Source organism: Lynx rufus, unplaced genomic scaffold (assembly GCF_022079265.1).
Source record: "Lynx rufus isolate CCGP_SWC_20201006 ecotype Redwood Valley unplaced genomic scaffold, mLynRuf1.p SCAF_12, whole genome shotgun sequence".
NCBI classification, from domain to species: domain Eukaryota; kingdom Metazoa; phylum Chordata; class Mammalia; order Carnivora; family Felidae; genus Lynx; species Lynx rufus.
In genome coordinates, this window is record NW_025814826.1 from 45310777 (window position 1) to 45328376 (window position 17600).

Genomic DNA, 17600 nt, shown 5'->3' on the forward strand with positions numbered 1-17600 from the left:
GGTATCTATCTGACTGCAGACGTTTACCTGGATGGTTGATCTGCCACAAACTCTCCCTACAGATTTACCGTCCAAACTCAGTTAGACTTCTGCATTCCATTAAACAAAAAAATGCATTTGATATCGGCAAAATCTTTGTGAAGTTTAATGGCAGGTGTTTTGTTCCTATTACTATGGTTATCAGTTACAAGCCGTAACTTGCTATGTTATAAAATCCAATCTGAAAAGTCAATTATAAGAATAAGATCTGGTATTTCTTATTCAGGAAATCATAGGCCTAATACAGTTACATTTCTATGAGTCTATCTACAAAATGAATAAATAAATACCTTTGTGTAAATATACATCATAGAAGAAGTTGGCCAGAAAAAAGGCACACGCCTGTACTGAGTTCTGAGTACACTACACTGTTTAGTTTAAAATGAGAAAGGAACAAGTTGAATATTTAAAACCAATTAACTTTTGCTTTTAGCACAGAAAATGTTAAATATGTTAACCTCTTCACAGAGCCAAATTTTAAGTTTAAATGAAAACATTGCATTTTCAAAACATTTTCAGGAACTTATTCATGTTTATAAGATCCTTCTAGAAGTTTTAAAAGAGTAACAAAGTCTTCATATAAACTTGGACTATTTCTAGCAAAGAGTATAAGGCTTTCATGTTTCTTCCTACTCATAAAAGAAAAAAAAAACAACGATTTTACAGGAATATTATGTATTTAATACACAACAAAAAACTAATTTTCATAAAGCAACTTAGAAGATAAGGCTTATGTTAACATGCCCCCTGCCATCCTCAAAGCACAATGGTCCACACAGACCACATACACAATTTAAAATGTTTTGTAACAATATCAATTCCATACTGGTAACAGGGAAAAATAAAAGATATTCACCAAATCAAAATATATATAAATGATCTGCTATCGAACACAAAACTAAAAGCCAAATGCTTACCTAACCTACATAAAACAAAACAAAAAGGAAAAAAATGAAGAAAACTAATGAGAAAATATTTTGAAATTTTAGTTCTCTGTGATTCTTCTATCTCCTTCCTCGCTTTGAGTACAGCAACATTTCATAAGGAAACCAGTTAAAAACATGTATCAGAAAGACCAATATCCTGAAAGCAACATTATAACTACAACCTTTGTGAATTGCCCTAAATTCATTCAGCCTGCTCTTTAAAAATGTTTCCACTATTCACCAGCATAGGGTTGGAACTATTTTTTTTAAGTTTATTTATTTTGAGAGAGTGCATGGAAGGGGCAGAGAGAAAGAGAGAGAGAGAGACAGAGGAGAGAGAGAGAGAGAGAGACAGAATCACAAGTGGGCTCTGCACTGAAAGGGCACTTAAAGTACAGAGTCCGAAGCAGGGCTTGAACCCATGAACCATGAGATCACGACCTGAGCTGAAATCAAGAGTCAGCCACTTAACTGACTGAGCCACCCAGGGGCCCCGGAACTATTTTAAATTAACATTCTCTGCTGCACAAATTTATCATATTTAACTCTTGTTATCAATCTATATAGTCATCAAAGTTGCTAGTCAAGTTTTTACTTTTAACATTAGAAACTATATGTATAATGTATTTATAAATATACTTACTTTATTAAGGCTATATTCTATACACTGTTCAACAAAAAAAAAAACTTTTAAAACCTATTTTCTGTTTTTCAAGTTGCTTACTACTTCTAAATAAACATGCCAGATAGCAAGATAATTTCAAGTTCTATTTATACGCAAATATGAATACTACATTCTGCAGGTATGTATTTCCATGGACAACTGTATTTTCATTCAAAACATGTAAACTATTTGCATATTTGTATGGTGTATTTATAAATTTTTACAGGACACCTTCACTAATAACTAGACCTCCACAATTACAAAATTAAAGCGCATTGTTTCAATGATGGCAATACTCTGCTGAGTTTCTCCTTTCTGATAGCAGACAAATGAATTGAGAAGCATGTATTTGCTATAATAACTCAGCAATAGCAATTTCTACCCCCAAGGTAGAATTCTTGTCAAATTCACAACCAGAACGGGCTCTGCTTCTTAACTCTTTTAGATGTCTTAAAAAGCCAATCAGCCCAGATATGTGTATATTAAAAAGTTGTAATTCACTTAATACACTAAATACTTCACAAATTAAATTAGCTACCCTTCCTATTCCAAATATCCAATAAAACTGGTGATTTCCAAAAGCAATATCCAAAGACAATGAAAATATAAATTTTAAAGAGTCAAATTTTACTAAAGTCAAGGAAGAATGATCCAAGTCTTTGTGTGTGTGTGTGTGTGTGCGTGCGCGTGTGTGTGTGTATATACATATACATACATATATATACATATACATACATATATATACATATATATATATATATATATATAAATGTAGTAGATGATTGCCTTCAAAAATCATAAATCTTGCGGTTAGGAATTTGATTGTCTGTAGAACATGGTGAAGCAACGTCTCACCAAAGATTTTGTACCTCAGCAGCTAACGTGGAGGAACTAAAGAGGCAGTTGCGATGATGCAACAGAAACTTGAAGTCAGGGAATTAAGGAAGTGGAGGAATTGAGAAAAACAACTTTACAGAAAGTATTATCATACCCAGTCTGCTCAAAAAATAGACTGCTCTTATGCTCAGGTTTTAGACTTAACCCCATAAAAAATTACTGATCATTCTAAATTCTTCGTGCATACAAATGGTGGCAGAAAAGGAATATTCCAGAAATAATCTAAAAGAGTCAACCAATCTGGTATCCAATGAAGATGTCCCAGATGAAAACCATTTTAAAAAGGGGGAAAAAAAGGGTTGGGGAGGTCTAGTGATATGGATATCAGGCACTCATTACAACACACTCTCCAGATGCGATATGAAATTTAAAAACATAAGACCTATCATTCCTGCCTTATAACCAGAAACCAAACACCACTCGAGACCAGAAGAGTCCCGGCACGCTAAGAAAATGATGCACATTTACAACTGCAGCTCCACCATGTACATTTATCGGAAAGGAGCTCCCTGAATTGAATGGCCTCTTGAAGGGCACAGGCACTGTTTCTCTTCTTTTTAAAGTTACTTATAATAAACTTGCTCCTTCCTTACAGGAAGAATCCTTTGTTTCTCAGTGTACAAGGGGCACAGGCTCTTCTCCATTCAAGCCCTTCTCTTGGCTCCGGGGCATGAGTGCAGCCAGGAAAGGGAATGGTTTTTACAATTAACTGTACACCTCTAAGGCGCATTTCTCCACTGCACTAGAGAAACTTGAGAAGCACAGATAGGCTGGAGAATCTGCAGGAAATGAGAGCACAGTGGTCAAGCAGACCCCGGAAAGAGAACGTTTTCTCTGCAGAATCCATCCAGAGAGACCTCAGTGGTCTCTGACCTGCAGGTCAAAGCATTGGGCTGGCTGAACTCTTATTTCCTAACTGACTCTTTGGGGAAGGTTAGCTGGTTTCTGATCCTACCTTCTAGGCACGGACAAGCTCCAAAATCATGTAGAAGGCTTTAACCTTTCTCAGCGTCAAGGTGAAATGTCAAAGTGGTGGTGCCTTAGGCCAAAAGCATCACTTACTAAGTGTCCATGAATTTTCAAACTCTAAAATATTTCTTGACACAGCTACATAGCATGAAGAGAGAGATCAAGGAAGGATCTTATCCTTCTCAGAGGTTTTGTGTTTCTGCATGGGACTGTGCCTTTCTTCCTAAAAAAGCCTGATCATATAACAATGCATGTTTCTTTTCTTTGGATGCTCTTCACACACCATTCACACTTAGGTCTCATCCCCCCTCCCCCTTTTTGGTAACCAAACAACAACAAGCATTGTCATTTGTACATAATTATACTGTCAGTTTTAAAAAACATTTCTGTATTAGCATCTCACCCTGGGCTTTGCATTCCCAGGGATTTAAATCTCTGCTAATTTCCTTGTTAACCACATACAGTGTCATGCCACCTTAAAATTTAAAAGTCATTTACTTATTTTAACGTAACAGATGTGCGATCTTCTGGGATTCTGAACCTCCCTTCTCCAAATGCGGCCTCACTGTTTTGCATAATCACCAGGAATGATTAGCCAACATTCAATCTGAGCTAAGAGCAATGACAAACAAATGCCTGCCCACCACTGTATCAAGTGTGTGAATTGTACACACAAACACACATGAGCTCCTTTCCTCCACTTCGGCCTTGTAGGTATAAATCCCCAGACTGAGACACATCATTTAGTTTTAGCCGGTAAGACTAAATGATACTAAATGTAGAGAATGTGTGTTCTCCCGGTTTTCCTTCAAGATATGTGCATTATTTAAAAATGAAACCTTCCTACCCGTAACAGGGACTGGGATTCATCCTTGGACTTGTTTTCTCCCGATGCAGGATACTGCTGGGTGAGGGGCCCGGACTTCTCTCCACCAGCTGGCACCCCCTGCAGGAATCCCTTGGTCTCCACAGCCAGGCCATATATAGGTCGTGCCAGATGGGCAGCTTCGACATTGGGGCTATCCCTTAGAGTCTTGGTCTGCTCTTGGGTGCCGGACACAGGCGTCAGAAGCCCCAGGCTTGCCTGAGTATATGACGGACTGCCTCGCAGGATGTCTGCCCCTCTCCAAGTCATGTTTCGAAGGTCATCGCTTGAACTCTCGGTCCAAACTTTCTCCTTCAGCCCGTCCTTGTCTTCCACCTTCTCCCTCTTCACCACACTCTCAGAAACTGGCTCTCCCATTTTAGAGTCTGGATTGAGCAGACTGTAGACCTTGAGGTCAATTTTGGGCTCCTCCTTAATGGCGGATACAGCATGACCGTCCTCTTCGCCGTTGGCTGTAGTGATGTCCTGTTCCTGGCAATGAACAGTGTTGAAGTGCTCCAGTAGTGACTGAGTATCAGCAGCTGTAAAACTGCACTGACGGCATTTGTAGCAGCTGTGTGCTCTCCTGGAGAAGAAAATAGTCGTTAGAAATCTAGCATTCGGAAGGGCTTTGAAGAAAAACAGTCTTTAAGCACCTGAATTCTATCTCATGTTATGTAATAAGCAGAGCAAAATTCACCAGTCCCAACACCCAGAAATTGGAATGTAATTGACTGGTATTTTTGTCTTTGTTTTTTTTTTTTTACTTTTATTTACTTTAATTTTTTAAATGTTTTATTTATTTTTGAGAGAGAGAGAGAGAGAGAGAGAGAGCGCGAGCAGGTGGGGGAAGGGTAGAGAGAGAGGGAGCCAGGGGATCCAAAGCCGGCTCCATGTTGACAGCAGTGAGCCTGATGGGGCTCAAACTCAGGAACCTCGAGATCATGACCTGAGCTAAAGTCAGACGCTCAACCAACTGAGCCACCAAGCCACCCCTGTCTTTTGTTGTTGTTGTTGTTGTTGTTTAGTTTAGTATTTATTTATTTTGAGAAAGAGAGAAAAAGGGAGAGCGCCTAGCCCAACAGGGTTCCATCTCACAAACCATGAGATGACTGGAACAGAAATCAAGAGTCAGCCACTTGGGGAGCCTAGGTGGCCCAGTTAGTCAAGCATACAACTTCAGCTCAGGTGATGGGCATAGGTCATGATCTCACGGTTCATGGGTTCGAGCCCCACATCAGGCTCTGTGCTGACAACTTGGAGCCTGGAGCCTGTTTCAGATTCTATGTCTCTCTCTCTCTCTCTCTCTCTCTCTCTCTCAGCCCCTCCTGTGTGCTCTCTCTGTCTAAAAATAAATAAACATTAAAAAAAAAAAAGTAGGACGCTTAACCAACTGAGCCACTTAGGTGCCCCTCACTGGTTTTTTGATTCTGTATAAAGAATGTGACATTCCCTTTTGTTATGTTAACAATTATAGGTATACACACAGGAACACACTGATGTGTACACACTCTAGCCAATTCACATTGAAAACTGGTTGGTTTGTTTTATTATTGAAGGACTTGCTTTGTCATTTTACTGTAGTTGGATAATTATCAATTCTACATTTTTAACAGATACTTATATATTTTTACACTGATTTCATCAATGGACTTTTCACTTTCTATTTATTTAAACTAAACTGATGTGTTTTCATATAAGTACATCTATATATGCATCTCTAGTGTTAAGTGCTTTATACAGCTTTTATGTGTATTACATTCTACCTGATTACAATGTTCTTTTCTTTCATAAAATTTAAATCAATTTAGACAACGAAATATGGATGACTGAGCTACATAATCTACTAAATAAGATGTGTTAGAAGCTCTAGATTTTTTAAAACAAATTCTACGTATCTGTAAGGACTTAGGAATGTTCAACACATTGAGTGTCTTCTAGATGCCATGCAGCATGATAGATGCTGTATGGGTATATTCATTAAAGGAGAATGTGTAAATGTGTGTTTGTGTGTGTGTCTTCTTTCTAAAGGGCATAAAACAAAAGAACTTATTGTTGAATTTCATAGCATCCTCTGCAACTAAAGATGGAACACTGTCATATTAAGACAACTGTTTGATTAACAAAGAACAGAGGCCCTGTACCCAAAAAGGCATACTGGAAAGGTACACAAATGACTTGGATAAGGCACACTTTTTTAACTATAAAAACTTTGTGTGGCTCTTTAAACCCCATGAGAGACACTTGCTACTTCACTGATGTATTGACAACTTAAACTAACAAAGTAAGTTTTGAGAGCTATTACTTAAAGCTACTGAAAAACATGTACTTGTCTATAGACCTATAGATAATCATCACAAAGTACTTTGCCAGGCACTGGGTACACACTGGTGTATAGAAGACACATAGTCTTTGTTCACTTGGTGTTTAGAGTCTAGCCAGGAAGGATGGTCTTCCCCTTAGACTATAAACACATATAAAGAATAATATGTTCTAAGAATGAAAATGATAGGATGGTAATGGGATTGATGGGCTGCATAGGGTAGTCTGGAAGAGAAAACCAAAGGATGAAAAGGAGCTATTCTTTTTGCAGGAAGAGGAAGGACAGAAGCACATCCTCGCAAGTACAAAATACTGAACTGAGGCCACTGCTGCTTTAGAGGAATAAGTAACAGAAAGTATGTCACTCAACAAGCTGGATGGGTCATCTAGAGATCTGAAGACCATGGTAAGGAGGCAGATATCTTCAGAGGCTAAAGGAAGCAATTGCAAGGTTATAAGCACAGAAGCAGCATGGTTAAATGTATGTTTAAGTCACTTTGGGACCTTAACAGTTTCTCATTCCCTTATGAGACCTGTCTGATGGATGAAAATCCAAAAGAATGTTCATATTTTATGGAAGCAAAATTCAGAGGTATTATAACATGTAACAAAATGTCACCCAGTATTTGTTGAGAGTACTTAATGCAATACAAAATGATCTTCTTATTGAAAACTTACATTTGTTGAATAAATATGGATATTTAATTTCCAATTTTTACAGATTGTTTTCTATCTTTTCTACTATTTTTATTCATTGTTTAAGTAGTAAAAATAAAATAAAAGGAACTACAACAAAGGGAAATAATTCAATGATGAGTTGACCATTAAAAATAAAATATTAAAATTAATTTTCTCAAGTGAAAGAAGCCTAACCCTTAAGGAGAAGATGTCTGTGACCAGGAGGAAGAATCTTGCCCCTGAGGTCAAGGCCAGAAAAACCCCATAGCAGGATTAAGATCACAAAGGACAAAAGACAAGACTCAAAATCTAGGACTGGGAACCTATGGAAAGTTTAAGTAAAGAACTTTCCTACCAAAACTATATTCAAGTATGTCCAATACTTGATAAAATTCAGATAAACTTGATAAAATTTTACCAAAAAATTGTTACGTTTACCAGGCTCAATCATACAAAGAAAAATGGATGTATCAGAATGGTTAAAGGTCAAAACATACCCAGGAAATACTCTACTGAAGATATACCACATAATCTACTAAGTCAAGAAAAACAAACTTCAGGACGCACGTTCGCAAGCTCTGATCAACCTTCATTTGTAGACAGTTCTAATGAGTTCACCACTCGTTACATCAGTAAGTTTATGGTTTCCTTCATGTGGTGGGGTCTCTGCTTGAAACCTGTGAAGGGATCCCTTCCTAAAAATTAAGACTATAAATTGCCACAGCTACGTCTACCAAACCTGGTGTTTTATACAAAACAAAGTACAAAAAGTATTAAAAAAAATTCCAAAGTAAAAAAATTCTAAAGAACTATGGTAATGTTATTTCAAGAAATAAAGACAATTAATTCTAGAGCAACAGGAAGGAGAAAGTACCAACACACAATAGAAGAAATACAACTTCCTAGAGCACCATGCAACAAAATACTTTAAAATATTTTAAAACAAAATATTTATTGGAGAAGCAATTAGTCCACGTAAGAGTATACAGACTCTAGAATCTGAATGCATGAGTTTCAATCTTGGCTCTGTATTTTACTCTATGTGTAACTTTAGATAATTTACTAAATTTGCCCCGATGTCTTCATTTGCGAAATGAAAATAATAGTGGCTTTTCATATGGTTCTCAGGAATATTAAGTAAATAACACCCATAGTAGGTAAGTAAATAAGAGTTAACCAGTATAAGTCCTAAAATTAAATAAAGCCCCTCTCTTCTGTGTGAATCTGCATTCTTTACTTTTGTGCAAAGGAGTTTAAACTTACAAACTAGCATTTTGGTATCATCCTTTTCCACTCCCCTATATACCTTAACCGTGACAAACATCATTCTTAAAACCAAGCTAATTTCCTAGAGGAGCCTTTGCTTTAAGACACTGACAGGTGGAATATATTCTATGCCTTTTCTGCTTCACCTGGTGGCGTTCACAGGCCTGAAAGAATGAGGAGTTTAGTAGTCTGCTTAATTGTCAAGCTGTACCCTCTTTTCATTAATAGACCCAGAATCTTAAGACTCTGAATAACAAAGATAGAAAGAATATTACCCGTGTTTTATTAAAGTCTTAGGAGGTGGAGATGCCTTGAATGCATTCATTAAGGTGGTTGAGAATCATAATACATCTCAGTAATTAAGATTATGTGTTTTCAATATCTACTTATTCTGCAATCTAGAAATGTCCTTCAGTCATACTGTTCCTCCACCAAATAAAGACAGTACATCTAACCCTTACCCAATATCTGACTGGTATGTCCTCAGGCCCTGGGGTCCCTGCCCAGGCAATGAATTTATCACAAAGTATCATCCTCAGAGAGGGTGTCTGGGGCTTCTAGGTTCTCTGATTCCAAGTTCCTGTCCCCAAAGGACAACTCCCTCAGTCCTTGCAGGTCTCAGCAAGAGCTATTCTGATCTGCCCCACAGAGGAGCTCTTGATCTGACTGTTCTGGGCAAAACCTTCCTTGAGGCAGGTGCTGGAGGCTGTCAGGTAAAAAGTAAAAACCAAAAACAGAAACAATAACACACACACACACACACACACACACACCAAAACAAAAACAAAGAAAACCAGAAACTGCAGAGATAAGGTCTCAGTGAGAACCAGGTTTTATGGTGAAAATGCACTGGAAAAGGAAGGATATTAAAATAAAGTTGTGATAACAAGATGAACTCACACACCTTATCTCCTGAAAAGTTCAAAGCACTCACACATAACTGATCTCACATTCCATTGAAGTATAAAGCCCATTTTACAGGTAACTGAACAGGGGAAACAGTGACCTGAACATTTTTGTTTACATCAAGTCAGGAACACAGGGCCTCTCCTTTCCAGGCCAATGTTCTATTTTTCTACCTATAGCTGCCTAAATTTTTAACTTTACACAGAAATAAATGAAATTATTGGTAATATGGAAAATGGAAATATGAGAGGAAGGGACCCTGGTAATCTGACAGCAGAAGACTACACCAATGGTTTACAAAACAGGCCGTGCAGAGCACTGCATTAAGGAGTTTCTTACCAGCATAGTATGCAAGGCACCTCCCCTTGCCCCACTCAATCAGGATTTCCTGGACATAACCTGAGAATGTGAATTCTGAACAAGGTCCCCAGGCGACACCAATACAGGGGCCGGTATCTAAGAGCTACATTAACAGATACATCGTGGTTCTCAACAAATTAATGACAAGGCATCCCCAACCCCCTAACTTTAATGAAACACAGGTAATATCCTTAAGATTCTGGGTGTAACAACTATTAATGAAAAGAGAGCAAAGTTTGACAATTAAGCAGTAAACTGCTAAACAGGCTCAATCTCTCAGGCCATTGAACACAACTAGGTGAAGCAGAAAAGGCGATTTGCTTCACAGTACTCTAGAGACCTGAAGGAGACTTCTTTCTCCCTGTACTATCAGTCTTAAATACAAGATAGAAAATAGTTTTAAAAGACAACATGGCTCTACTTTCAAAAGCTTAGAGAAATATAAACTTTTTAATAACCTACCCTAACCTCTAGATGAGTGTTTCTTAAGCTCTAGCATGCCTAGGAATCACCTGGGAACTTGTGGAAATCCAGATTCTGATTCTGAAGTCTGGGGTGGTACCCAATATTCTGTCTGTATTTCTTATAAAATCCCAAATGATTCTGATGCTGTTAGTCCCCAGACCACACCTTCAACAGCAACAGGGGGACCTGGGTGGCTCAGTCGGTTGAGCATCCTACTTTGGCTCAGGTCATGATCTCATGGTTTGTGGGTTCGAGCCTCACATTGAGCTCTGTGCTGACAGCTCAGAGCCTGGAGCCTTCTTCAGATTCTGTGTCTCCCTCTCTCTCTGCCTTCTCCTGCTCACTCTCTCTCTCAAAAGTAAACAAAACATTAAAAAAACACAAAAGTCACAAAGTCATGATCAGAAATAACTTCAAGATGGGTATTAGTTTGGAATAAAGTCTCAACACTTGGCAGAACATTTTCAAATGAATTCTACATGATTAGCAACATCATCTTCCATCGTAAAGCACATACAATATACTACCCACCTCTGAGAGTCAACAGTAACAGCTTTGGAAGTTAAAACTACAAATATAACATTGTCAAGCATAATTCCCAAACAGTAATTTTTCTTTTTTTCTTTTTATTTCATTGTTTGGGGATCATCTTTCACTATTTTTAGTGTGAGGTCATTTATATACATTATCTCTCAACATATTCTCATCCCTTCTTCATAGGATGAGAATCTGAAGCACAGGGGCACCTGCATGGCTAGTCAGTTAAATGTCTGAATCTTGATTTCGGTTCACGACTCATGAGATTGAGCCCCTCATTGGGCTCTGTGTTGTCAGCTTGGGATCCCTGCTTGGCACTCTCTCTCCCTCTCTTTCTGCCCCTCCCCTGCTTGCACACCTTCTCTTTCTCTCAAAATAAATAAATGAACTTTGAAAAATTTTAAAAAAAAGGATCTGAAGCACAGACAAGACAATTCACATAGAATAACATGGAGACGTGACACAGTATTTAGCTCTTGTCCGTGGGTACTCTTTCATGCATGCTGTTTGGTAGTTGATGCGATGTTACTAGCTTATTCAGGAATTAGTTCCTGAAAGATGTGCACATATTCTCTGACATGTGTCATTCTCTCAATAATAGCTGAAAAGACCTTCAACATAATGCCCATAATGCCATGTCCACTAAAAATAAAAACAGATGATTTAACTCCTACTAGAAGAAACATTACTGAAGAATAAAAGTTTAGTCACTATGAAAATACATGAGTTTGGACTCGCCTCTAACCTACAAAATGGATTTAATCTTATCAACATTAATATGAAAACCTCAAACAAGTTCAAGGAATCTTCCTTGCATTTCCCAAGATCCACGTTCTCATCCATGAAGACTTCCCTAATGACTAAACCCGAGTAAATCCAGCATCGTCTGATCTACTCTTAATCTCTGTTTTCTTCTGAGGACTTTTTCCACATTGCCTTTTATTAAAATCTTGTGGATGTCTTACTTTACAGTTATATTGTAAGTGCCTTCAGGTCAAGATCAAAGTTCACACATCTCTGTATCCACCCCCACCCAGAACATCCAAGAGTAAATCCATACTTTAACAAAAGGAATGAACCACTACCACTCTGTGGATGTTGAGGATGCTGGATTCACTAGGTGGAATCATAAAGCAGCAGAGAAATATTGAAAGTGCATAGGTATTTCATAGATGGTATATTCTGAATGGCGTTTTGGAATAAATTCTTCATTATTTAAGAACTTTAAGAACTCCTAGAAGCTACATTAAGCCACACGAACTGAAAAGACAATACAAATATATGCCCTGCATTAATTTGAATTCTATATTCTCCTGCCAAATGGATAGCAAACACTCTCCTCATGCTACCTAAGGAAGAAAGATGTCATTTTGTAGATCTCCCTAGCGCAGGGCTGCTAGATAAAACACACCATGGCAACTTGAATGTCAGTGCAAACAATGAAATACCTTAGTGTAAGTATGCCCCATGCAATATTTGGGATATACTTACACAAAATCTCAGTATGTCTCATGAAATATTTTAGACAGTGAGGACATGAATCAAAGAAATGTATTAAAAAAGTGAAAGCATCCCTGCCTCCAGAGAAAACTACTAGCTGCCTAACCAAAGACCAAATTGGACTTAATTCAAACAACAACATTTCTGTGAGAAAAGATGTTTTATTCCTTATCCTACTTAACAGAATTTTCTTATGCTATAGAAATGCATTCATTTCAGATCCATTCATATTTCAGTGGCCTTAGTAGTAGTGTTCATTCATCAGAAGTTAAATATATTATTTTCAAAATTCATAAAGGGCTGAAATTTTCTAGATTTTAGAAAAAGATCAGCTAAAAGATGTAACTCTTTTTTTTTTCTTTAGATAGAGCAAGAGTGAGTGTGCAAGTGGGAGGAGGGGCAGAAGGGGAGACAGAGAATCTTACACAGGATCCACACTGGGAGTGGAGCCTGATCGGGGCTCAATCCCACGACCCTGGGATCACAACCTGAGTGAGCTGAAATCAAGATTCGGACACTCAATTGACAGTCACCCCGGGGTCTCAAGATGCTACTCTTTTATTACGCTATTCTGATAATACTTCTGTATTTCTATTTTCATAATAAACCAGCCTACGGTATCTGTGAAGTCAGCTAGGAGCAATGCCTTTTCTCCTCTAAATGTAAACTTCCAGAGATTTCTGCCAGTATTTGAAAAGCTCTCCTCTACCAAATAACTGTATTTCTTAGCCACAGTTTTTCTTCAATGACTAAACAGAGCATTGAAGCAAATGAATAAATTATAAATACTCATCAATTAGACTTCAAAAGGTATTTTTTGGTAATTACAGAATCTAACACCTACAGACAAGTTACCACATAAGAAGTAAGTGAAGGTGATTTAATTTAAATATAGATCAATAGATCTGATATCTAATAAAGTTAGCCATTTTTGTAATACAACTTTTGCTGGTACAAAGGCCTCTAACATAGGATACTGGAGATTAATGACACTGGAGAATGAGGGAGTGGAAAGCAGGTGAAGAGAGCATCTGAGAGACAAAGACCAGGAAAAAAAAAGGAATTACAGGTGAATAACCAGATCAATCAAATTTTAGAAGCTGAAAGTGTAATAATATTCAGCTTTAGTGAAGTGCAAAGGAACGGTCTACAAAACATAAGATAAACTGAACTTTGTGTAAGATTCCACTCAACCCACTCATATTTTTAAAGCTGAAATAATCTGATTAGTATTTACTCATTTGTAGTAACTGTTTTTTTTTAAGGGGGGTCTCAGTGATTTCATTTAACTCATGTCATATCTGAAAAACTTCAAGTTATGATTCACTTAACTCACTTCCAAAAAGAAGATATCCCCTACCCAAATATTCAAAATAGGAAGACAAAACCTCTCCATAAAATAGAACATGAATAAGAAATGGGAAATGATTTCCATAAACTAACATGAACTAGAAATTATAGCTAAAATTTATTTTATTCCAAGAATTGATCATCATTCTTGTGCAAAAAGTCTTCAGAATCATGAAATATGAAATTCTAATAATGTATACAAACAAAGGTTGTGCCATTTGTGGGTTATTTTCTTGAAGGATATAATATCCTGGGTAATGTTTTGTCTCACAATGGGAATTTTCAGCTTGAACTATTAGGTCCATTTCAAGGTATTACAGGGAACTGATTTATTAGGTATGTTTAAAAGAACATGTCACATAAATATGCACAAATCTAAATGTAACCATCATGGTCCTCACCCTTTGAGAAATTCTGTCCTAATGCACTGTATACTTGGCTTTTTCAGATGTGTTGATAATTAAGTGCTTATCATAAAATTTATCCTTCACTATGCTCTTCTCTGAGCTCTTTTAAGGTAGAAATTGAGCAGTAGCTACATTAATTTAAGCAATTATGGTATCCAGTGTTATTTCCTTCAGCCCAGGTTATATATTTTATGTCTAAAAGATTCAAACACTGTTTGAAATTTTTTAAATGCATTCATAAATCTCCAATTGGACAGATGCTTATCATCACATGCACTACCAAAAAGGATATCAATTTTCACACATTGTAGATAACAAGCAGGTAGACAATGATATTATTAATGCTTTTTAAGTAGTTATTTAATCATAAAGGGAACTGGGCATTCACTCAAATATTTATTGAACTTGTGTATTGATGAAAATTGGTATTTCACTTTATTTAAAAATTTTATGTAATGTTAGTCATACACACATTCTACCTATATATGTGCTTACATAAATACATATACACATTCATATTTAATAATGAATGTTATAAAAAACATTTATTTTTGTTATAAAAATGTTATAAAAATACAAGTTAGAACATAATCATAGAATCATAGGATATGATTTTATATAGGTAAATATATTCAATATGCCCTCTGTGTGTGGGCATATATACATATACAGAGAAATACAGAGAGAACTGTGTGTGTGTGTGTGTGTGTGTGTGTGTGTGTGCATGTATACACATAGAGATGATATAGAAGAAATTATATTTGTGGTATAGTTCCATATATGTACATGAACGTATACGAATATACATGGTATCTATGTGAATATACACACAAACATATATATAATGAATATATGTATATGGTTTTGTTTTGCTAGTTTTCAAACTTACATAAAATAGTATCCAGCTACAAATAGTCTTCAATTTGTTTGATTCAGGCAAAATTATGCTTATAAGATTCATATGTCCTGTTCAACTGCCATTTATTCAAATTCCCTACTGTGTAACATTCTACTGTATAAAAATCTACAAATTCTTTAATAATATTTAAAAGGTATTATTATCAGTTGGTATTTTTTTCCTGTTCTTGTTTCTGATTTTTGTTTTGGTTGTTCTGCTCTTTCAAAAAATACTACTGTGAACATTTCTGCACAGGTTTCCTACTGTACTGATGAAAGAAATTATCTGAGGAGTAAAATAATGCTTCCATTGGGAACATGAGCATCTGATATTGCCAGAATTTGTCAAATTCACTTTATGCAGTCATATGTACCGACCATTTTACCCTTTGCAATTTTTTAAAGTTTATTTATCTTGAGAGAGAGCCAGAGTGCACCCAAGCAGGGGAGGGGCAGAGAGAAGAAGGAAGGAGAGACAGAATCCCAAGCAGGTTCCGTGCCATCAGCACCCAGTTCAATCTCATGTGGGGCTCAAACTCAGGTACTGTGACCTAAGCTGAGATCAAGAGTCTGATGCTTAACCAACCAACTGGGTCACCCAGCCACCCCACCCTTTATAATTTTTTTTAACACCCATGTTTTCTGAGATAAAGTGACCTAATTGTTTCTCTTGTTACTATTTGCCTTGTGTAACTTCATTTATTCTTACCTTTTTGTTATTGAGACCCAATTTAATTATACGGAGTCAAAGGATATGTTCTGTGTGATATGTTTTTCTGAAATCTGATTTCTCTTTGGCTTAATGTTTGTCCATTTTTCTAAGTATGTTAAATCTGCTGGAAAGGCATGTGAATCCTCTAAATAGTTGGATGCACAATTGATATATTTTAATTAAAACAAGTTTGTTAATTTGCTGCTCTAATCTTTTATATTTTGAAGATTTTTTTCATTCAACCTCTAATAAGAAAGGTTTCTTAAAATCTATCACTGTGATTGTGGTTTGTCATATTTTCCTTGTAGTTGTTGATCAATTTTTGTTTTACATATAGATTTATTTATAGTTTATATATTTAGAATTGTTCTATCTCCCTCAAGACATGGACATCTTATCATTATGTATTGACTTATCCTTCCTATGCTTTTTATCTTAAAGTTGTCTTAAAATTGTCAGACAATTTATCTAAATTGTCTGAGATTAATAAAGCTATCTCCATATTCCTTTGGTTTATATTGCTTATAACTCCATTTATTTTTTTGTTACAAACCCTCCATAGCCTTATATTTTGAGTGTATATCTTATAAACAGCTTATATATAGTTGAATTTTTTTTTAAGTTTATTTATTTTGAGAGAGAAAGAGAGAGAGAGAGAGAGAGAGAGAGAGAGCGCGCGCAAATGGGGGAAGGACAGAGGGAGAAGGGAAAGAGAGAATCCCAAGCAGGCTGCACACTCAGTGCAGAGCCCAATGCGGGGCTCAATCCCACAAGTGTGAGATCCTGACCTGAACCAAAATCAGGAGTCGGATGCTTAACCAACTGAGGCAGCCACCCATGCGCCCCTTGAATTTTCTTTTTTAGTAAGTCTGACGATACCTTTTAAGTGGAAAGTTTAATCTACACAGGTTCATTAAAGTTTTGATAGCTGGTCTTTTTTTTTTTTTTTTTTTTTACCATCTTACTTTTGGAATTCTGTTTATCCACTTAAATATTCATCTATTTATGCATTTTTACCTTGTATCCTGTCTTGCCATTTTTTAGAAAATAGATGGAATCTTATTTTGTTGTGCCATTCTCTATAGCTTCAGAAGTTATGTACCTGTTTCCTATTCCTTCATTAGTTAACTTTAAAAGTTTCCAAGTATGCACAGCAAAGTCCTAACTCAACTAACTCCAGACAATTCAAGGGCCGTAAAGCACCTTACTTCTGATCATACCCCCTACAAATGTTCATACTGTGTTGCCCGACACCTTAGTCTATTTCTTTTTAACTGCATAAATAAGGCAGGCTATGACTGATTTATCCACAGTCCCCTGGTCTTTGCCTATGTGGAAATATTTTGCTTTTTCTTTGAAGGTTGTTTTCACAGGTAGACAATACTAAGTCGACCATTTTTTTGTGTTTTTTTCCTTCAAAACTTTGAATAGACTTTCTCCCTCTTCTGGTTTCCATTGTTGTTGATGAAGTCTGCTAGAGTAACCTAATTGTCTTTTCTAAGGAGTTGATATGTAGTTTCCCTCTGGAGGCTCTAAGAAGACCTCTGTAGCATTTTAATTATTACCACAATGTGTCTATGACTGAATTTATTTGCTTATGTCCCTGTTTCAGTAGACGCTATGTTTTTTTTGTATCTGTGTGCTTATGTCTTTCATCTTTCAATTCGAGAAAATCTGCCATTATCTCCTCAAATACTACTTGCCTACCTTCCATTCTATATATTCTTTCCTCCTGGAACTCTAATTAGATGCAGGTTAAAACAGCTTATTGTGTTTTTAAAACCCACTATCTACTTTTGATACTTTCTATCCCTATCCACTCTTTTAAATATTCTGGCTA

The 17600-nt window shown here is 36.5% G+C and overlaps 1 protein-coding gene across 3 annotated transcripts in view; it reads right to left on the minus strand.

The window, feature by feature from the left end:
* Nucleotides 1-17600, minus strand: part of TRPS1 (transcriptional repressor GATA binding 1) — a 253708-nt gene that overhangs the window by 168906 nt on the left and 67202 nt on the right. For all 3 annotated transcript variants that reach the window (XM_047074123.1, XM_047074121.1, XM_047074120.1), the window contains one exon: nucleotides 4343-4946. In XM_047074123.1, the coding sequence (XP_046930079.1) occupies nucleotides 4343-4946 (604 nt within the window). The remainder of the gene's footprint in view (nucleotides 1-4342; nucleotides 4947-17600) is intronic.